This window comes from Protomyctophum parallelum (genome assembly GCF_964188405.1).
Source record: "Protomyctophum parallelum genome assembly, chromosome: 13".
Classification (NCBI taxonomy): domain Eukaryota; kingdom Metazoa; phylum Chordata; class Actinopteri; order Myctophiformes; family Myctophidae; genus Protomyctophum; species Protomyctophum parallelum.
The window spans coordinates 10,987,107-11,011,146 of NC_139708.1; the positions used below are offsets into that span (position 1 = coordinate 10,987,107).

Sequence of the window (24,040 nt, forward strand, 5' to 3'; positions counted from 1 at the left end):
CATTAATACAACTCTGTGTCCACAACCCTCCTCTGAGATACAGATGCATCATCTGTGAGCATTAGTGAGGACCAATTTACGAAGATAATGCATGATGATCATACTTGTGTATTTTACTTTACTTTTCCCCCTTCATTTCATAGGAAAATAATATTGTACTTTTTAATACAATACAATTTGTTATAGCTTGTTGCAGATTTAGGTTAATATTACAAAACATAGCCAGCTCCATACCACATACAAACTTGAATGTGTACTTTTACTCAAGCAAATATTTCAATGTAGGATTTCTAGTCTAGGCCAGTGGCTCTCAACCTTTTCAGGCTACCCCAAAATAATCATATTTGAACTGCATGGGGAATTGTAGGCATTATATTTAGTCTGACTCAGTTCCACATATAAATATTGTGAAAATAGCCGATCTACAAGCTCACAATGCCTCGCACTGTAATGGTGTTATTGATTTGTTTTCATTTTAGAGGTAGCCTTATTAAAACGGTGAGAAAACATGTTGCACCTATAGAGGCCAAACCGCACAGAATCGCCATGCAACTCCTTGCAACATGCAACTAGGCCTACTTGCAACCACACACACACACACACACACACACACACACACACACACACACACACACACACACACACACACACACACACACACACACACACACACACACACATAACTTTACTGAAAAGACTCTGAGACTCAGACAATAATTCAATCCGTTTATAAATCGCGGGCAGCATCAGCGAACATTTGTCAAATTGTCATTGTTTTTGCCTACATCAAAACCATATTCAGAAAATCAATAATAGTCAATAGTGTCTTGTCTTTGCTAAGTTTACTGTGGACTGTGGAGTAACGGGCGCGTTCGGAAATAGCGCACTGAGCGCACTGTGCAATGCAAATTAATAGGCGAGTGCGCTCCCGGTACGCATTTCCGAACGCACCCCTATTGCTGCAAAGGGAGGGATGTTCAACAAACCGGCATGGAGTTTGTAGTGGACGAGTCACACGGAATGTATGCTTTGCTGTGAGTGATTCAACAAGATCAAGATCGATGCATAGCCTGGCGGGTCGGGATCATCATCATCGTGTGTTATGTTATTAATATATAAATACTCGTCGATCACATCACAATAGCTAAATATTGTTTTGGATACAGTCAGATACTGACAGATCAATCATCAGTCTCCTCCTCTCCTGTGGCGTTTGGCAGCCGGTTGATGGACAGCTCGCACGTGTAAAACTCACGAGTCCATTCCAGTGTTCTGGAGAAAAAAAAGCCATGCCTTGCGTCTCACCACCACCAACTACACTGGCCAACCGACCTTGCTGAGTCAAGCATGCATTTTTACGTGTATATGTATTTATCCCATAGGCCTACCTCATCATGCGACGGTGACTTAAAAATAGCAGATGATCTACTACAACCTCACAGACAGTCACAAACGCGACACGTGGGGGTGAGCTTGTACATCCAGTAGTTACTGCAGTCCTCTGGGCTCTGCTACAGGACTGTCTGTCAGAGGAAAACATGGATTTCCATTCACTACTCAGTGCTCAGATCCGGGCTAAAGCCCGCCCCGGATCTACTGTATCTGCATCGTTACTTGCACGCACCTATCACGCAAACACACTGTTTGTTTCCGTATCCGCTCTAGACCGGAATATATCCAATATAAATGTGTTTGATGCTTTACAGAGATTTGAGTCAACTGTAGAGTTAATAAATTATTATTATTGTTACAATAATAATATTATTGTTACAATAATAATTATTATTATGATTGTAAAAAAAAAAAAAGAAGAGAAAAAAAATAATAGAAACGTTCGGTCGGTTTCCCTTCTCCGCTCGAGTCTCACTGGCCGTCGCATTGTCCGCGCCCGCCCCTGGCGGCGCCTGAATGGACGGTAGACTGGGTTAGGTTGTCGCGGTGGGGAGTAGGGTAGTGTAGGTTGGGCTGTGCCTTGCTGCTGAGTGTGTGTGCGTGTGTTCCCGTGCTGTGTGTGGCCTCGCCGCTCGCGCACCACGCACGTTCCTTCCGTTCCCCCCCCGGAACCGCACCGCACCGCACGAGCTTGTTTTGAATTCTCGGATGCCTTTCATTTAACACACACACACATCCCGACGGTTGAACCACCGCACGGGACGGGACAGGACGGGACGGGACGGGGGGACCACGGCAGCACGCGCCAGCAGCTTTAACATTTTTATATTTATTTACCCCCCTCCCTCCACACACACACACACACACACACACATCCACCCCCATAACAACACACAACAGTCGTTGTTTAATTGAATTAGAAGCTCCATAACGTTTAGAGCGACAGGGGGAAAAAAACATGGCAGCGGTGTTGGTGAGCAGCGGGTCCGTGGCGGTGGGCTCGTCGTCCGGGGGGCCGGTGGCCCGGCTCGAGGGCCGGGAGTTCGAGTACACGATGAAGAAGCGCTCGGTGACCGTGGGCCGCAACTCGTCGCAGGGCTCCGTGGACGTCAGCATGGGCCACTCGAGCTTCATCTCCCGGCGGCACCTGGAGGTGTTCACCGCCGGGGGAGACGACGGCGGAGGGACCGGCGGCGGGGAATTCTACCTGCGCTGCCTGGGGAAGAACGGGGTGTTCGTGGACGGCGTGTTCCTCCGCCGGGGGGCGCCCCCACTGCAGCTCCCCAGAATGTGAGTTTTAATGTCATTATTATTATTGTACAGTAGTGTGGGGGAAGAAAATACTCTCATTTTTACTTAAGTAAAAATATCAATACGGCATTGTAGAAATGCAAGTAAAAGTCCGGAATTCAAGATGTACCTGAGTAAAAGTACAAAAGTAGAAGGTACTCATAGCAGATCCAGGCGACGCATTGCTATTTTCAAATGGTCTAAATGTATTTTGGGTTGAAAGTGGTTGATGTATGTTTTGTAACTCGTAACTAAAGTTGTCAAATAATTGTACCGGAATAAATGCACAATATTTGCCTCTGAGATGTATAGAAGAAGTACATGTACTGAAAATTGGAAATACTTTAGTAAATGTACTTAGTTACTTTACGCCACTGGTTATTATTATTGGTAATTATTATTGTTGATGTTGTTTTAGAGCTACGCTACTACAACAACATGTGGATGCTAATGATGCTGATGCTAACCGACATTGTTTTGAATCTGCACTGCTAGGTGGAGCAGAGCACGTGTTTTTGCTCGCTAGCCCAGCAGGACAGAGTGTACACAGTCACATTTCCAGTGTTAATTTAACTGCGAGTGTAACAAATAGAACGAAATGGACCATATAGGGTCATTTGCTTTGCTTCCATGTGTTAACCACTCTGAGTACAGGCCATTATTGACGCAAAAGGGTGCATTTGTTTCCACAATCTGTCAATCTTCCATTTGTGCATTCTCTCCCAAACTGAGCAATCCTATCTAGCCTTTGCTCCATTTTCGTTCTGAAAATTAATCATCAACACAATCTTACAATAAATGATTTCTCAGTGGCAGATATTATAATAATCATTTGAGATGTTACCCATAACGCTTGTTTAAAGTGTGAGGCTATAAAGTAACATTGAAGGCCTATATATATAGCTGATGTTAGCCACATCAGAGATGTCAGATGTGCTCACTGTGTTGAATGATGAAAGCTATAAAATACAAAATATATATGGGGCTTGGTTCCTGTGTGTGTGTGTGTGTGTGTGTGTGTGTGTGTGTGTGTGTGTACGACGCGTGTGTGTACGTGTGCTCGTGCATGGTGTGTGTGTGTGGAGAGAGACTTCCTAAACGTAAACAAACCAAATGTCCCCGCCCTGAACCAGGGGCATGCCATGACTGGGCCTCTGCCTAAACTAGAGTAGACCTTTGGAGGTGATCCTCAAACAGGACGTTTGCATTGTGTCTTAAATGTTAAATGCTTAAAGCAGCCGCTGGCTGGCATGTAAGATGAGAGTAGTACTATATTTATCTAGTCTAATAATAAATAACATTAGATTACAATATTTAGGGTGTGCACTGTGCATGTCAGACCAGTGATGGTAGCTTGACCTTATTGTTTACAATGTGCAGAATGTGGTGAAAAAAAAGCAACCTAAACTTTTCTTGTCTTTTTAGGGCCGATTCATACTCCTATTTTACCGCTGTTTCAGCGCTGTAGTGCCGAAATGATTTCGGCTCGTCAGAAATTTTCAGTAGCACCCAAGAGCCGACTTTAGGACGGTACCCGCCCCCCTGAACCTCAAATGATGTCACATTGTAGGCTCTACAGAGCCGAACCGACTTTTATTCGGCTCAAAAATAGGAGAATGAATCGGACCTTATTGTTTGGGCTTCTTTGCAATACAGAGGAGAATGCTGTTAGAAAACAAGTTAGTGCACGTTTACCAGAACAGTTCTGCTCTACGTCTCTACCAGAGAAATGTATCTAACTACTAAGCCATGATAATGTACCTGTCTAGGTTTTGGGTGGTGTCAAGTCATTGTGTTGGGGTGTTTGTGGTTCTGTCATAACGTACCACCCACGCCCAACATTTTTCACCTGATGATACATTTATTACACATTAATCCTCAAAGGTCACATTATGATTTGAAATCAGATGGTTAAGAACACATGTTCTGTCGTAATAGTAAACATTAGCCGAAAACGTTCAGGCAAACCAACCTTTCAGCAGAGACCCTGCGGGGACCCCGGTATAGTGTATATACTGTATATGTAGGGTTTAAGTGGTTATAACCGTTATAGTGGTAGACAAACTGGAGAAGGGTGCACAGTGCACACCAGTATTGGGGCGCACACCAGTATTGGTGAGGTGCTAATGGCCTTAGGCGTTAATCATAGAAAAAAGAAGAAAAAGAAAGCCACAATGCTGAAAATGTATTAAAAAGAAACCAACGTTTCCAAACTTTCGACCTGTAAGGTCTTCTTCAGGGAATGAAATATTACGTTATAGAAGTCAAGTAGAGCATTGTAAGAATAAGCTAATATTTTCTAGTGAATATCGTTGATATGTAGTATAATGGAGTTCTCAAATATTAGATCTGAAATGATACAGGTTTTTTTTAGCACCTGTATAGTGTACTGTACTACTAAACGAGTATGCCTATGCATGTGATACTATCATTGTTATATGGTCTGACTCTGGCTTGGGTAAAACCCTTTGTTGTTATACATTAACAAATGCATACAGAGAACGCCATTTTGCTTGCTAACTTACACTCTTCATGCTGCACACATTGTTGTTTGCCGAATGCCAATGTAGTGTAAATGAGCTCTCATGATCATGTGTGAGAAATTACACAATATCAGATGCATAGACAATGCACCATCTAGCCAGGCTGTATTTGAGTTTTTTGTTGTTGTTGTAAAACCTGCTGGAAATTGCTGTGCTGTTGCCCCAAAAGCCAGTTCACATTGAAAGGATCACCAAGTGGTTTCAGGTTTACACTATTGATCAGGCCGTCTGCCACTAAAGAGCTTTTAATCAACGGGACTCCTAATGTACTTACATTCACTCCCACTAGGAACATACTGCAGAGTCAGACCATCATCATGGTGTCCACAGCCAGCCGCCAACAAAACTGTTTTGTTTTGTTAAAGATGTAAAGCTCTATATTCTGATTCATTGCTAGATTGTTTGTTCAGTAAGAGGGCTACGGTATCCCTCATCTCTCCAGCTCTTTAGTAAACAGAAAATGTTCAGGTGGTTGGTTAACACCCATTAAATCATAGCGCCCAGCAATTTATAGCAGCGGAGCACATTTAGCGACGGACCGGATGCTATCTCGGATGTGGCAGAAGTAGCTTGATTTGATGTAGCCAAAACACTCTCAATACGATCGACAACAACGGGATGTATGATTAATTCTAACGCGATTAGCGACGGGACCGCGATGGGCCGTCTAACACATAATCTTTTCTTAGAATTGGACGGAGTGATTTAGATCAAGAGTTAATAATGGGGGGGGAACATTTTCGATGACGTCCCACCGGAAAATGGGTGCGCAACGGAATGTTGCGCAACGGATTAATCGCAATAATCTCCGTCCTTTTGATCACTCTCCGTCCTGAGTGCTCGGCGTTACTAATTGATAGGGCGGAGAACGCCGTACTTGCCGCTCAGGGTGTCATTTATTGGCTACAATTTGATAGTGTTCCACTTCCATTTTTCAATCCATGAGTGTATGGTGTCTCCTGATTCAATGAAATTGGCATGCCGACCTGAATATATCATTTTTATTAAAGAGACGGGGAGACAGCAATGATTATTGGAATAAAGATCTATTTAACACAAGGTTGTGAACCCTCTAAAAAATATCACTTACAGCAGCCCCTTAATGTCTTTGCCATGCTCCTAAAAGGCAGTTCACAGTCATGCTACTTTACAGGAATCTATTGTGACTAGCTGGTGCAGTCATAATACTGTAAGCAAAGAAGAAGGATACCAGGAAGCGTTCTGACAGCATGGGGGTGTTGGCTGAGCTCTGGCAGTGTTGCCAGCTTTTGCGAGAGAAACAAGCAACCAAGTCTATAAAATCATCCATCCATCCTCTTTGTGTGTCAGGTATTAATGATTTAATTAAATCACCAGTGTTTTAATAAGAGCCACTGCAGACGCAATGTGTCCAGGATGTAAACAAAGCTACATGTGGGAGTCAGAGGCACGTGTCCTTGTCCATTGGTTCATGAGTTAGGGGCTGTGGAAAAAAGCTTGTTTTGACTAAAAACACAGCCTGGGGAAAATTAATCTGAGATCAGATGACACAAGCAAGTGCCTGTTCAACAAAGAAAACACAAAATCTCTCGGCTTTGGCAACCAGAACCATGGCAAAAAAAGACAAAATCTTGTCTTTGGCACACAAAAAGATAAGAAACAAGCCCAAAAGACCCTGAACAACCAATATTTTCAAGTGACTTTACAGAAAAACAAGGCCAAAGTGGCTAACAATGAGCCGACATGGCAACATTGAGCCCTGGCCCAGGGGACTGGTTGGTTGTGTTCCAGGGATTCCACTATGGTGATGTAAACACACATTGAAACGGCCACCCAACCCCCGTGTCTCCCTGCCCCTCCCCCACTGTGTTTTCCCAGAGGCCCCCCCCACAGGAGTTCTTCAAGTTGTTATGATGGCTGTGTGACTCCTTTGTTTATTTACATTCTGCAAGAAAAAAAGAAAGATGCTGCTTAACCACCTAATATACATTGTCATTTTGACAAATTGCGAAAATAGCCGATCTACAACAGCACATTGTGAGCTTAATTGGCTCTATTTAAAAAGTGCTGATAATTTCCCCCCAAAATAAGGATGATTGTGGTTAATAAAGTCCACAATATAAAATAGAAATATAAAGTTTGCATGCAGTGTTATGCAAGTGTGCATTTTGATTTAGCAAGCGTTGTCTTGCAAACAAGTGTAATGCTCATAATCATGGTGTCGTCCACACTACAGTAACCGTTTTTGTATTGAAATCTACCCATTCTGCATACTGAGCACTCTAATGCTATACAAGCTTTTCATTCCGTGTGCAACTTTAACATATTATTAAATTATTCAATTGAAGTTTTACATAGTAACACATTTATTGGTTCATATGATAAAACCCTTTTATTAGTTATTTATTTAGTAGGTTGTGTTTGTTTAGATCCAGTTTGCTTGTGGACATTTCACCTAATGTGGTCAGCGAGGGTGGGGATGGTCTTCCCTCCTGAGGAATTTGTCACACATTTAGTTTGTGTCTGACATAACTGGGCCCCCCAAGGCAAGAAACACAAACACCTCTATAGTCTTAAAGCATGTGTTGGCGCCCACACAAAATCTGAACCAGGGCTGCTGCAGCTGTCTATTATCTTCATCAATCACACTATATTCTATTCCATCAATTACTTTTTAGAATAATCAAGAAGCTTTTTATTTATTATTATTTTTGGGCTGAGTGTAGGCGTCTTAAATTCTTAATGATGATCTGTACTTCCACTGCTTATAACCACTTGAACCCTATGGCCCACTTTACACGGAAACTAACCATATAGAAAACATCAAATGTGCCTTCTGTTTAGCCTGCCGGCTGTGTTTTTGGGGGTTGAAAACATAGTGAAACCACCTCCTAGATTGGAAATCCTTTACAGCACGCCACCACGTGTTTCTGTGTAAACGCTCAAAACGGGATAAAAACTAAAAAAAAGTGTGACGACATCACACAGGCCAGGTCGGCTCATGTAGCCTTACCAGGTACCCTAGGGCTCTATATACTTGGTCTGCTAGTATTTCCCGCTACATCAAATCTCATTGCTGATCTAAAAGCTGCTTGACTATTTTCTGCAAATGTTTGCCCCAGAATTTGGAAGCTAGGATTCATGTGGTTAATCATAGCATTATTTTTCCAACGATGCCCTAGTTGGTGCCAGGCCACTAAATTAATGGTAGAGCCATAAGTTGTGTGAATTTATTTGTATTGTAAACGGGCAACTTTAAACGGGGCAGAAATCATAAAACAGAACTGATAATAGAACTTTGAAATCTTGTTGATTAACTGTGTGGTGGTGTGTATAAATAATTGTGAACTTAGTTCACAAATTGGTGAACTTAGTCCGGGCGTCGACCAATAGCTAAGAAGAGTCTAGTTGAACCCCCTTGGCAGTTATTTTGTTTGTAGTTTTCCTTCAATGAGCGGAATGCCGCAATGTAAGTCAAATGAAATGCACACCAGGCACTGCCCACAACCTGCGAAACAGCATCAATAGTGATGGGAGATTAACCGGCAAACACATCAGTATCGACCCATTCTAGTTGTTTTTTGATTAATTGGCATTGGTCCGTTTAATCAATCGGACCGATTAATTAATCGGTCAGATTGTCTTTACAGATAAAGAAGCCCAAAGTGAACAGGTTGAACAGATCTACAAGCTCACAATATGACATAATGGTATTGAAGGTAAATCTGACTTGCCTAAGCCTGCAGTGCAGATACCCTGTTATGTATTTTTCAGAATAGACAAAATTATTATAATTTTTTAATACAAAATGAGATCATATCGACATCGGTAATATCTGTTATCGGCCATAACGGCAATTAATTATATCTGATATCGGCCAAAATGTCTCATCGGCACATCCCTAGGCATGAGTAACGGATGTATTCAACACTTTGGCATGTGTTATCTACTCTCCTCCTGATGTGTCTGTAGCCAATACCATGCTAATGTTAAATCTGTGTTTGTCTTGAAAGCATCCCGGTTTCCTTTGATTGTTCTGGAAATGTGTCTTGTATGCATACTATTTAACAGTCACCTGCAGATTGTAACTAAGAACAACAACTAATAGACACTGCTTTCTTCAGTTTTCCTGCACCAGTCTGGCTCCTAATTCTTTCTCTCTCCACTCTCTCTCTGAGTGGCAAAGCTAATTTGAGACTTAGGTATCGGGGACATAGTTCTCTTAGCTCATGCCAACTCCGTTAGGGCTTGGCAATGAAAGTGCTTCGCCTGGCAGGCTGGCACTCTATAAGCAAAGAGAAATCAGGGCATTGGCAAACAATCTGGGCCTTCTCTGTCTCTGGGGTTTGAGGCGGCCTGATCTTAAGACATGTAGAATTGTTCGATCTATTCAATGGTATTTGTGAAACATGCGGGCTAATCATGCAGATTGCCTGTCCTCATTCTTGTCCTGGTTTCCCTTTAGACATACAGTGGTACTTTTCTTCAGTAAATAATTAAGTTAACATTGTTTTCTTAATCACGTAAGCCCATACGTCGTTGCAGGATGAATAGCAAAGAATAGCAGAGATCTACAAGCTCACAATGTGTTGAATCGTGAGCTTCTAGATTGGCTATTTGCTATTTTGGGTGAAATCTGCCTATCGTCTCTTTTAGGTGGAAACCTCATTGTCCCTGAGGAGAGGGGTTACCGGCGCGGAGCGCCACAAAGTACAGCATTATTTTGTTTTAACGAAAAGTATGGAGATAAGATGTTACTGCTATAATACTGACATGCCCATAATGGGGATGTTAGGTTGAATGATACGAAAATGGAAGTCTCTCCTCTTAGTTGGAACCAATGCAGAGAGAAGTGCTCTCCCACCTCCTCTAGCCCCAGGCAGGCACGCTGGTGTTTACATGCAGCCGCTGTTCGCCTCACAGCATGTGTTTGTGTTTACCACAGAGCCTAAATTTAGGCCCCTAGAGGTGGCTGCGCTCCACTCTGCCATCACCTCAGACCTATTGCTCCAGACCTGACAGACAAACACACAGAGGGTTCTCTGATTGCTGCCTGCATGCTCACTGCATGCTGCAGCTGCACAGTGCAGTGCTTCTCAGCCCCATCACAAAGCATTGCAATCTTGTATATCGGTTTGCTGCCTGCATGCTCACTGCATGCTGCAGCTGCACAGTGCAGTGCTTCTCAGCCCCATCACAAAGCATTGCAATCTTGTATATCGGTTATTGTTGTCATTATTGTCTCCACCAGGCCGAAGGCATGGGGGGAGAGTATGTTTTGCACTCCGTGTGTCCGTCCGTGTGTCCGTCCGTGTGTGTGTCCGTGAGCAGCTAATCTCGGCCACCGTTAACCCGGTCGATGCCACATTTTGCACACACACTCCCTGGATGCCAACGATGAACCTCTGCCCCAAACTTTCCAGAACGGCCTGGTATAGCGCCACCAGGAGGCCGCTTTGTGCTAAACAAGTTTTTGCACAGTACACCTACAGATTTTGTCCAAACATCGCGCAAATTGGTACAGTCTCTCTAGAGCCATTCAACAAAACCGGTCTTTCAGATTTCTCAGACTCCATCCTGATTGGTTAAGATTGGCTTCCAAAGTTCACAGGAGTGCTCAGTTTCAAACATAATGCTGCAAATCATGAACACATCGCGTGATTTCTGTGAAATTGTGCACGCACATTCCCACTAGGCCGAGGACGAAATGCCACATGAACAATTTCAACTCAGCCTCAAGGTGGCGCTATAACTGGCCGAAAAGTGTTTTTACCTCTAACTGCACGGATCTGTGGATAATTTACTTTTGTTGCCCTTTTATCCAACCACCAGATGAAGGCAAGCTGCAATGTCCTACATTCCTATCCTGGTGGAGACCTGTGCCCAGAAGGGCACTTTTTCTAGTTAAATGTATTTTTGTTTGTTGTGTCCCAGGGAGACTACAAATGTATCTTTTGGTTTTGGATCCCGAGCTAAACAAATATGGGAAACACTGCACTAGTGTGCACACAAGTGAGGGATGTGTATTTTGCAGTATGGCTCGCCCATATCTATTTTCTGTTTTTTTCCCCCTCGTAAATTAAGGCCCTACTTGATCATACTAACTACAGCATCACACACAATTATCATATAGTATAATGTTTACAGATTTGTCACATTATCGAATATCGATGCTGCAGAATTTAGTCACAAATATTGTGACATTTTGTCTTATTGCCCAGTCCTTTTTTGCAGTCAGTGGCGAATATAATGATTGTGTGGAGGTTTCAACTGTACCTGTATTGAATTTACCTTCAGCATGGTTTTTCTTTAGCATGCCGACGGGTAGAGTATCATTTAATATTTTTTTTATTGTAATTTAAGTCAGTTTCTATTTTCACATTCTGCAGCTTGATTTTATAAGTGCCACCTTTACCCCTTATCCCTAAACATTTGAACCTAGTTCAACTAGCCCATCTACATTGGCACGTCGTGAGCTTGTAGATGGGTTATTTGAACTATTTTAAAATGCTGCTTTTCAAAATAGTAAAAAATGACAAAGGTTTAGGCATTACCCCTTGTAAGGCAAGATCTGGGCCAAAGTTGTAGAATAGGGAAGAGTAAGGTTCGGTACTGGAATTCAATACATAATATTTTTAGGGGGCACAGACCGAACCGCTTCGGTCGACGCTGTTCAAAGGAGGTGTTTTTTTCCAACCTGCGGATCGGCACCGGAGCCAAACAGTACTCTGGGCATTGGTCAGCCTCTCCAGTCAAGAAATGCTCGACTTTTAACTTTGGATCTTCTGTTTTGTCGTTTGTCTTTTGTCGTGCCAGATGCACTTTCAGGTTCCCCAGCACCAACATCAAGATCTCGTTCACGGCCCTGTCCAGCGGCAAGAAGGCGAAGCGTGAGGCTCCGGAGTCGCCGCTGAAGCACGTCCAGCCCCACATCTCTCCCCTCACCATCAACATTCCAGACAACATCGCCCACCTCATGAGCCCCTTGCCCTCACCCACTGGAACCATCAGGTACTCGTCTATCTACAGCACTGTTCTGCAACCTGTGTTGCCAGTTGCCAAAGAAAATGTAAAACAACCAGGTCTATGAAGACGAGCCCAAAAGAGGAGGCCGCATGAGCTATTTATTCCTATATGCATCGGATATTTGAAAATAGCTGATCTACAAGCTCACAACGCAAAAACAAAATGTGAAAACAAAGTCCCTAGCACAAAATACTTGGGATTAATTTGGGGATAGTTGACTTTGAAATAATTGAGAACCAATCATTACTGAAACGAGCCCAACTACCAATATTTACAAGCCCACCTCTACTGAAAAACAAGCCCAAAGTCACTTATAATAATAATGGCACTGTTTGGGACTTCAATGTGTTATAGAGGCTATTTTGGAAAGACATTATGCATACATTACAGGTATGCCTTGTGATTGTAACTTTCACTGTTTCAATGCATACCGTTGCTGTCGGGAAGAAACCCCATATCTACATATTTTACGTTTTTGTGTTTTTTGGTAAATTAGCACAATTTACATTTTTTAAATTTGAATCCTGAACGGTTTCCACCAGACGAGTACATTGGTCAAGTGGATTCTGTTTTTCTTCTTTAGTTTAGAGGTGAAAAAATGGACAATCATCCTTTTTGCGTGGTAACATATACTCTTGAAATGACCCAATGTCTCCCTCTGGGATATATTGGGTTTGGTAGTCTGCCAAAGTGGCCGCTTGAGGAGCCAAAACATACCACTATGTGACCGAGGACTGCTATGAAACGTTCCGTTCTTGTCTTGGGTCAGCTTCAACCACTTAACCCTGGCATCACTATTTTGGTGATAGTCATTACAGGCCAGAACATTTAAGAAATGGCAGATCCACAAGCTCACATTGTGCCGCAGATCTGCTAATTTCCTTGTGCGACACGTTGTACGACAAAGTATATAAAATAGTGATTGCTGATGTTTTCATTCTCTATAAAGTCTAGCATGTATCCCTAATCTGTACTGCCCTACAGAACTACGATTTTTTTTTAAACTGATAATGGATTTAAAAGTGTTTCAACTGGTCAGCCAAATGAGAAATCGGCATATGAATAATATTACACTACTCTGTTCTTGAGGTTATTGTTTTTCCCGCAGAATCACAAAATTTCAATTTGACCTTTTGGATACACAAATAAGTTGGTTTGTCCAAAAACATACCGGTAGTTACTCCTTTGTAGGGCAGTGCACTCAAAGGCAAACCCGGAGCGTCATGTGTGGGGTGGCATGCCCCCACCATCTCTCAAATCTAGCCCTTTGTTTCTTCTATGAATTCTCTTGTGAAGCTTTTTCCTTGTAAGTTGTACTGTTTCTTTCCTTTATCCATCTTGGCTTGTTTCTTGTATAAAACATTTGTTACGAGATCCACTCCACTTCATTTATAAAGCACATTTAACACAACAGAGTTGAAACAAAATACTAAAATACCTAGGGCAAAAAACAACAATACATAAACAGGGCAATATAAAGACATAATGCAGTGGGAGCAGAAACTCTTAATCAGTATGTTGGAACGCCAGGGAGTACAAGTGAGTTTTCAGACGTGATTTAAATACAGGCAAGGTTTGAGAAGCTCTAACATGAGGTGGAAGTTCATTCCACAGCGTGGGTGGACCTATCCCCCCGCGATTTCAGCTTTGATTTTGGGATCTTGAGAAAGGACTGGTCAGTCGACCTAAGGGCCCTTGTCGAATCTTTGGGAGCTACAAGTTCCGATATGTAGACTGTTGCCAACCCATTTACAGACTTGAAAACAAAAGTTAAAATCTTAAACTGGATCCTGTAACGCACAGGGAGCCAGTGTAGGGAGGCAAGAATCGGGCATATGTGGTCATACTGTTAACCGTTTCCGTGTCCATACGTCATAAATCCAATCGACGGATGCATTGGACGTGTGTACACGTCCTAACACATCCTCAATGATATCAGGCGAGGGGAGAATATTCTGGAATTATTTTCAGTCGGACTCTCGGCCACCGTACGCTTTGCTCTACGGTCATATTAGCCTGTTAGCGCGACAGAAAGAATGCCTCGTCTCTCCTAATCCAGGTCGCTCTCCGTGGATTTGATCTGATGGATATACTACTAGCGCTTCATTTCTGCTCCTCATCCGCCTCTCGTTCAAAATATGAACGTTTTTTGGATCATGTATCGTATAAATGAAAGAAGCTGATTGTGTTAAGAGGCGAGTGGCCGCGTTTTGGATTAACTGTAGGCAGTCTTGGGTAACGCCAACATAAAGTGCATTACAGTAGTCAAGGCGGGTTGAGATAAAAGCATGTATCAGACGTTCAAAATCATAATGGGTTACAGCAGACTTGACTTTCGCTAAAAGCCTTAACTGATAAATACTGGATTTAACAGAATTGATCTGTTAACTTAAAATCACTGTCCAATTTGACCACCGGTTTTAAAATGGGCTGCAGGGGGCCCAAAGTGTCCTAAACAAACATAATTAATCCCATAGACCAGTGGTTCCCAAAGTGGGGTCCGGGGACCCCCAGGGGTACTTGAGGGAGTTCCAGGGGGGGCCCAGCTAAATGATAATTTGGAACCAAATGGACCCTTATGGGTGTGTAACTCAGACAGTGTACACATGGAACCAAATGGACCCTAACTGGTCCATTTGGTTCCATTTGTACGCTCTCAGAGTTAAATTAGCATTGATTTTACAATATAAATTGGGGGTCCCAGAGATAGAAAGGCCATTAAATGGGCGTCCGTAGACTAATGCATGTCAAACTGGGAGTCCTTGAAATTAAATTAAATTAATCTATTTTACTGATGGTTGTTCTGTATAAAGTTCCTTTTAAATTTATCCTGATTTATAATGTTTGATGTATTGTTTTTTTTTACTGTATATTGTGTATTGTAACCTCGGCTAGATTGAAAATGAGGGCTTGCCCTCAACTGTATTTCCGAGTATAAATAAAGGTGATGATGATGAAACGGGTTGAGAATCACTGCTAGAGCCGTAAAAATCTTCTCTTATGGGGGTCCCTGGCATATCTTTTCAAATGAGGGTCCGCGGGCTAATGAGTGTCAATTTGGGGGTCCTTGACATGAAAAAGTTTGGGAACCACTGCAAAAAAATAAGAAATACCATAATACAAAGTTTCTGTCTTGCCGATATTCAATAGCTCTGTCCGGCAATGACCGGCTCTACAAAAAAGGCTAGGATTTAAAGGAGATTGCTATGTCCTAGATGGCTAACGGTTACCTTGAGATAGGCGTCGACCTTGACACGGCCTGCCCTGTCGGGGATCAGCCACGCCCACAGCTTAGCCTTTAGTATACCAAGGACAGAGTTGAGACAGAGAGAGAGAGGCGTTTCTGTTGAAGATCCTCTCGACCTTATAACCTGGACAGATGGTTTATAATTCCAGACAGACACTCTCAGGCCTGTCATGCCTGCCATGTTCTGGCCTGTCCCCCAGGTGTCTATACTAGGCCTCGTCCTTTCCCCCCCCTCCCCCTTACACCAGAGGGGTAGCTAAACCCAAAGCATGACAGTTCTAACTTCTATGTTTCCCTCCACAGTGCTGCTAACTCCTGCCCCTCCAGTCCACGAGGCGCCGGCCTGTCCGGATTCCGGATGGGCGGTCGCATGGTGAGCTCTGCCGAGCTGCAGCTCATCAATGACAACTCCCAGCCCGACAACGACAAAGATGCCTCCGGGGGCGACAGTCCCAAGGTGAGGCAGGCTTCAAGCTCCGGGGCAATTAACCCAAAATATATTCAAAACCCTCGATTAACCCGTTAAGACCTGAGGCTGATTCTACAAATGTCTTCTAAATCCTAGCAGTTTTCTGAAAACTAATGTTGCTTTATCAATTGTTCTCACACCTTTCTATGTCAAGGACCCCCACAATTATATAGACTGCTGACCCCCATCTCAAAATAGGGACCCCCCAGAAGAAAATATTTGAGAAAAAATATCCCTCTCTGCTCCCCATGAGCAGATTGGTGCCTTGCATGGTTTCCACCGCTATCGGTATGAGAATGTAATGCACATTGTAAAGTGATTTGAATAACGGCGCTATATAAATGCACCATTTCACACCTTTTCACACCTGGTAACAATTGGAAAAGTGTCGCAGCTATTTAACAGTGTTGATTCATAACATCTGTCGCCCTGCGACACATTGACAGCTTTTAGATGAACTATGTTTGGTTATTATTGTTCTTTCTAAATGTTTCACAAATCGCACATTAGTCGAGGCAAACTTTTCAGTCAGAGCACCACCGCTAAAATCTACTGCATCGTCAGTCAGTGTGCATTAACCACTTGGAATAGTTAATCCCCAAAAGGCCCTTTCCCCCCTATCAATTACTCATGTGCCTTGAATTCATGGACAATTGTGTGTTTTTCATGTATGTACAAAAAGTCTCCCTTTAAATCTGTTTAATCTGTTCATATTTAGTCATGCATTTTGAGGTGTGCGTACATTCAGAAAGAAGTTTTTACTTAAAACTCCATGTTTCAGGACTGCCTATTCCGGCGCGCTTGTGTTCATTGAAGTACGTGCACAAATGGAAATCTGCATCTTAAAATACTGGACAATTTAGATTCAGACTTTAATCCAATCTAGGTGGCCATAATAAAGTTTCTGAGATCTTGTTACTGTGAATCTAAAGTCGTCCACCAGAGGACCCAGACTTGCCAAATAATAACTGATCTACAAGCTAACATGTTGTGATTTGACACCTTGTTGGCTTATGAATCGGTTCTCATAGGCAAGCAAACCACTAGAACATTGCTATGCATAAGAGTTAACATTTTGTTTCTGTTTTATTGCAACAAAGTTGGCAACAAAATGTGCACTAATCCAACAAAATTATGTGTGGCCTCATCCAATTAACGCATTAAAACCGGGAAAGCATCTGTGTCAATTTTACTTTCAGATGTGGGTCTGCTGTAAGTTTGGGCAATAAAATGTTCCTGTTGGACATCGACTGCCCCCACAATCGCAGATTATTAACCTTACATTCGTTAGTGAGAACTGCTCCCCAGTCCTTTAAACTTAAAGTTATATTCACTGTGCAGCGGGTCAAAAATAGCAGATTTACTGTACAAGCTCACTGAGAGAACCACTGATGTAAAGCCCTTTGAATTGTCTCGATGTTGAAAGGTGCTAATACAAATCAATCTGCCTTGCCTCTCCCACGCTGCAGGACGACTCCAAGCCTCCGTACTCCTACGCACAGCTCATAGTCCAAGCCATCACCCTCGCTCAGGACAAGCAGCTCACGCTGAACGGGATCTACACACACATCACGAAGAACTACCCCTACTACAGGACTGCAGACAAGGGCTGGCAGGTGAGTTCTTCTGGTCTCCTACTACAGGACCGCAGACAAGGGCTGGCAGGTGAGTTCTTCTGGTCTCCTACTACAGGACTGCAGACAAGGGCTGGCAGGTGAGTTCTTCTGGCCTCCTACTACAGGACCACAGACAAGGGCTGGCAGGTGAGTTCTTCTGGTCTCCTACTTCAGGACCACAGAAAAGGGCTGGCAGGTGAGTTCTTCTGGTCTCCTACTTCAGGACCACAGACAAGGGCTGGCAGGTGAGTTCTTCTGGTCTCCTACTTCAGGACCACAGACTAGGGCTGGCAGGTGAGTTCTTCTGGTCTCCTACTTCAGGACCACAGACAAGGGCTGGCAGGTGAGTTCTTCTGGTCTCCTACTACAGGACTGCAGACTAGGGCTGGCAGGTGAGTTCTTCTGGCCTCCTACTACAGGACTGCAGACTAGGGCTGGCAGGTGAGTTCTTCTGGTCTCCTACTTCAGGACCACAGACAAGGGCTGGCAGGTGAGTTCTTCTGGTCTCCTACTTCAGGACCACAGACTAGGGCTGGCAGGTGAGTTCTTCTGGTCTCCTACTACAGGACTGCAGACTAGGGCTGGCAGGTGAGTTCTTCTGGCCTCGGTGTGACCACTTCAATGATTCCCGACCTGTTGGTGGGGGCCAACAGGGGTGCCATGAGGACATTGCAAGTGGGCCCCCGAATAATTGGGAAAAGAAAACACTACGATTTTAATAATTTAATATAATATCCCGTTTTTTATGATGGATGAAAATAATGTCTAGAATGGTAATGGTATTCTTTCTTTAAAACCTTGAAAATACGTTTTCATCGGGAGGGGTCATACACTGATGCCATTTTTGCCTTTTTTATTTTTCTCTGTAAATATATAGCTATTTTGTTATGTATTCATGTGTTAATATTCTATACCCTGTTGATTAATTTAATACACGAGACCACAATGGAAACAAATCAGAGTACTTTTTAGTGTTATCCCTTTAGCCTAAATGTTTTACTGTACCTCCGTGCTTAAACAGCAATCAAACAATCAATCAATCAAAACATATAATAGGAACTTAAAGTATACACTAATTTAGTGATGCTCTGAAAATGCACACGGACCACTTATCTGACCACTTAACACAGGAACCGCTGCACCACTTTTAATGACATTATGTCAGTGCAGACCTGCAACAGATGACATGACACCGTTACACAGGAAACTTAGGCACACACCCACACACAAACACTGTCGAAATACCGTACCGCTGAAACCTCAATGCATAGTTGACATAGCTGGGAGAGCACTTTCCCTAGAAGCCCCATGAGCGGCCTGCTCACTGAGGTACGCAAACTTGTTATTTTCAAGTTCCGAATACCAGCTGTGACATGTTCCAACACCCGTAGTGCGTCATGTTAAGCAGATCTGACATTTTGTGAATGGATCCACTTAACCTTCCGAACTTTTTTTAAGTTTTAAAATGTCGATGGGACAGTCCACACAACACCACTATTACAAAGACAATGGTAGTTAGTGCTTGTGTACTGCCCTTGAAGCAGCAGTTCTCCCCCAAAATGACTTATTTTCTAGCGATTTCACACCCCATGAAGCCTTGAATTCATGGATTATTTTTTGTTTCTCTGAAGCTGATCTAAAAGGCTTCCTTTCCCTCCTCTGTGTTGACAGAACTCGATCCGCCACAACCTGTCGCTGAACCGCTACTTCATCAAAGTGGCCCGGTCGCAGGAGGAGCCTGGCAAAGGCTCCTTCTGGAGGATAGACCCCTCCTCGGAGAGCAAGCTCATCGAGCAGGCCTTCAGGAAACGAAGGCCCCGGGGCGTCCCCTGCTTCAGGACCCCCCATGGACCCCTCTCCTCCAGGTTGGACGCCCACCAGCTTAACTCTTGTCTATTAGCCTTTTCTATAAAACTTTGGGGGGCGTATAAAAACAAAAACTGAGAACTTTAAGCCCTGTAGCACATGTTTTTTACAATGGTAGACTTTTTAAAAGCACTTCTGTTGTTAGATATACTTAAGCTACACTTCTTCTGATGCACATCACTGACTGGCATTCCAGTGCTTCAATCAGTAAACCTGCAAGGTCAACAGCGTTCAAGTAACGTTGAACAGTCATCAGTCTTTCGGGTAATGTGTTTTTTTACACTGCCTTGTGGTTTCCTATAAGTCTCTTTTCAGCTCATCAGCTTTATCAGGGTTCAGAGCAGCAAAGGGTTTCGTTTATTTTTAAGAGCCAACCCATTAAAAATGAAAGTGAAGCAGAAATATAGAAATGTGATCAACTGTCTCCTGTTTGAACTCATAACACTCCGGTAGCGGTCTGTTGATCCTCGCTTACAAAAAGTATGTTTTGGGTGAATTAAATGACATTTGCGGCACCCGTTAATTGGTGGAGCCTCGGTCATTGAGTTGTGTGGCGCTCTGCGCTGCCCTAAGCCACCACTAGATAACGGTCAGACCCCCTGGTACCCCCAGACCCCACTTTGAGACCCACTGTTTTAGGATACTGAGCATTTTGTTTTTAACATTAAGTGGTATGTGTGTGTGACCCCCATTAGGAGCGCCCCGGTCTCTCCCAATCACGCCGGGGTCCTGTCTGCCCACTCCAGTGGAGTCCAGACCCCCGACAGCCTGTCCCGAGAGGGCTCTCCTGTCCCCTTGGAGCTGGACACCTCCCCGGCCACGGCCGTACCCCCTCCACCCTCCGTGGCCACACTGCAGCCCAAGCTAGCTGTCATCCAGGAGGCACGTTTTGCACAGAACACGCCAGGTAAGAATGAATGACAATCATAATTGTTTCCATCAAATGGGGGTCCGTAGCCTAATGCAGGTCAAACTGGGGGGTCCTTGAAATTAAACGGGCTGAGAGTCACTGCTAGAGCGGTGGGGGTCCCTTGCATATCTCTACAAATGGGGGTCCACGGGATGATGGGTGTCAATTTGGGGGTCCTTGACATGAAAAGGTTTTGGAACCACTTCTCTAAACATTTGAGCTTTAATCCGCGGTGTGGTCTTGTGCCCCAGGCTCAGCCATCAGCAACCAGCCGGTCCTCATAGCGGTGCAGCGCCAGCTACCTCAGAGCATGAAACCGCTGACGTACGCCATGGCCTCTCCGGTGACCACCAGCAGCAACCAGCCGGCCGCCATGCAGGCCATCCACGTACTCCAGCAGATCCCGGCGGGCTCCGCCGCCGCCGCCCAGCAGGCCACCATCGTCCCCAAGACAGAGCCGCAGGAAAACGGAGAGCACGGCGACGTCAAAGGTGAGGAGGCACGCCACGTTGCGTTCTGAACCTGTCGGTCGGCAATTTAAACATTTGTAATCTTTCTTAGATATCTTTTTAATTTCTTCATGAAATTACAAAAAAATAAAACTGAGTTTTGTTTTTAATTCATGAAAGTCTTATTTGGGAATGTTTTAAAAATATATATAGTTTTTGAAATAATTAAAACGGTCGGGCCGCTCTAGTGTAGTGGTTAGTGGATAATGCCTTTCATGCGGAAGGGTGTGGGTTCGAACCCTGCCTGGCGTCGACGTCAGCAAGAGCATGCGGTCGCAACGGGTTCCTAATATCACGCCAAATCAAATGGGTTCAGATCTGAGCAAAGTCTCCTGAGGAGGCGCGTCTGAAGCCTGTCCTGGGCGTAAAAACTAATCCAATTAAAAACGGTTGTTCTGTCTCCTCAGTGAAAGTGGAGGCCGTTCCGACCACCATCATCAGCCACCACCACGCCTCTCTGAACAGCCGGGTCATTCAGAGCAGCCAGTCGGCCACCACGGGCCTGCAGACCTTCACCATCGTGCAGCAGCATCAACAGGCCCCTCCCCCTCCGCTGGGCCAGCACCAGCTGCCCATCAAGGCCATGATCACACAGAACGGCACCCACTGCCTCACCACTGCCATCCACCACCAGGGACAGGCCACTTCAGGTGAGAACTGGACTAAAAGCACTGCTTCCCAAACAATCTACAAGCTCACAATGCGTAGCTTCGTGCTGCGTTGAGTGCTTGTAGATCTGTTATTTTCACTAGTTTGGGCAAGCGTCTAATTTCTCTTTTGGGTCTCAACCTGAAAAGTGTGCGCACCACTGACCTAAAAGCACTGGTTCTCAAAGTGCGTCCCCAGCTAAAGTATTTAACATTAGGGGTGGAAAATGAAATCGATTCATAGATCGCAATGCGGACATGGACGATTATGAATCGATTTGCAAAATCTATAAAAATAATAATAATTATGGTTTATAAATAGCTAATCTGCAAGCGCACAGCATGTCCCATTGCCATGTGAAACTCAAAATATTCCAGTGGCAGAATAATAATTTTATCTCTTGCTGACTTTCAGTCTTTCAGTATCCATCTTACTCAGCTCACACTGCCCTCTGGTGGCACATGCTGTGCACTACAATAACAGCCCTAACGTGACAATAACCCCCACATCCCCTATCTCTCTCTCTATCTCTCTCTCTGTGTGTGTGTGTGTGTGTGTGTGTGTGTGTGTGTCCTACGTAGCCACCACTGCCGTGGCGAGCCCCCTCCACCTGTTGGCGGCCCACGCCTCTGCGTCAGCCTCCCTCCCCACCAAGCGTCAGAACGGGGACCAGCAGGGCCCCGACGCCAAGCGCATCAAGGTGGAGGAGGAGGGGGAAGCCTCCGGGGCCACAGCGGCAGCAGCAGACCCCTCAGACTCGTCGGCAGCTACCAACCAGGGAGACCACCACCTCAACTAGTAGCTTCCCAACCACACACACCTCTCTCTCTCTCTCTCTCTCATCCTAAATCATACTAATGTAATAACGAGTGTTATAGAACACCGTTATTTCATTACTATTAAGTTATCTCTGAAATGGTACAAATGTAACCAATGTGGTTACATTTTGCACCATTTCAGAGTTGGAAATGGATAAAACAAGCTAGGACTCAAAATCTCTCTTTGTTTTTAGTTTTCTCTCTCTCCTTCCATATAGTTTTTAATTCCGAGGACCCCCGGTTTGGTATTCATTATGCCATGGACCCGTTTGTACACTTTCTGAGTTGAAACACCTGTAAGGGTCCCATTTTGGTTCCTAACTATCAACCCCCCAAGGACCTCTGGTGACCCGTCCCTAGTTTGACAACCACTAGTTTAAATGTTTTTCTTGTATTATTATTATTTTACTTCTCCTCCTCCTACCGTGTTTGACTCCCAAGGTGCCAAACGGAGAGGAACTGTTCGTATTGTTTCCTTCAGTTCGTGGTCATGTGTTCCAGAGTGGAAACGGGACAAACAGTAAAAAATAAATACAGAAAGACTATCTAAACAAATCAGACAGCCCCTTTCAGAGACCAGGAAAAAAAAGGAAGCAGACTGTGATTGGACAATGAAGGGGGGGACAAAAATCAGACAAAAGGAATAAACTTGTGAATAATAATAAAAAATAAAGAATGAAAGAAAGAAAAAGGTGTGCGCCCCCGATGGACCCCCTCCTCTTCTACCATGCCCCGTGAGACATTAAGCCAATGAAAATAAGGACTTGAGGACCAATGGACGACATTTCTGCCAATGAGAATAAGGAAACAAGACCACAGGAAGCCTTAACAACAATGAAACCTTATGTTCGATTTATGTGCCGTCGTACAGCGGTTTTGAGCGGCGGACTTAGCCAATATACCTGTATATCGTCTCTGTTGGGCAGAAACCTCATATGTCCAAAAACTCAAACTGTCCCTTTTCAGGATTCAAAATTCAGAAGTAGCAGATCTACAAGCTACAAGATCTAGAAGGTGTCGCTTCGCCCCACGTTTCGAGCTTGCAGATCTGCTACTTTTGATGCTTTTTGTGTGATGCTATAGTATGATCAAGTACGGTGTTAATTTATGACACAAAATACCCACAAAAAGTTAGAACATTGTGATAAGAGGTTTTTGCCCCGACAGTATATAGGGCCTACGTTCGTCTGTGCGACACTGTCCTGTGCTGAAATATAAACCGGGCTTCAAAAGAGCTTTGGCCTTTGAACCTTAAAGATGTGGATCTGAAGGTGCAGTTCCGGGTCCGTTCCAGTTGGTTCCGGGTCCGTTCCGTTTGGGTTTGGTGTGGGCGTGTCAAGTCCTGGCCGGAGGCCACACCTCTTCTGTCTCTTAATACCTCAGTGCAGACTGGGCTCTGGGAAGAGCATTGGCTTGATAAGACAAGATAAGACAAATTAACCACTTTAACCCTAGCCTCCCTGTTTCGGGATGTATGTTCGATTATAATATCTTTGTTTTTTCCAAAACATTTTAGAAATGATTCAAAAGTAGCAGGTCTACAAGCTTGTAGATCAGCTGTGTTTGATTTTTTTTTCCAAACGCAATTAATTTTTAATTAATTTTTATTTTAACCATTAATTTTTATTTTTATTATTATTATTTTAATATGTTTTATGGCTTAAGTGGTCAAAACACAACACGGTTGAGGAAGAGTCCGGTGGGGTGGGGAGGGGGTCACTTCAGAG

At 44.0% G+C, this 24,040-nt stretch overlaps 1 protein-coding gene across 1 annotated transcript; it reads left to right on the top strand.

Moving 5' to 3' along the window:
* The first annotated feature begins 1,966 nt into the window (after positions 1-1,966).
* On the top strand, positions 1,967-23,880 carry foxk2b (forkhead box K2b). The gene is made up of 9 exons (XM_083780283.1): positions 1,967-2,682; positions 12,021-12,215; positions 15,781-15,934; positions 17,416-17,562; positions 19,234-19,427; positions 20,124-20,335; positions 20,590-20,829; positions 21,255-21,497; positions 22,077-23,880. Exons 1-9 carry the CDS (start codon positions 2,351-2,353, stop codon positions 22,292-22,294), a joined length of 1,935 nt encoding a protein of 644 aa, XP_083636409.1. The 5' UTR covers positions 1,967-2,350; the 3' UTR covers positions 22,295-23,880.
* Positions 23,881-24,040: the final 160 nt, after the last annotated feature.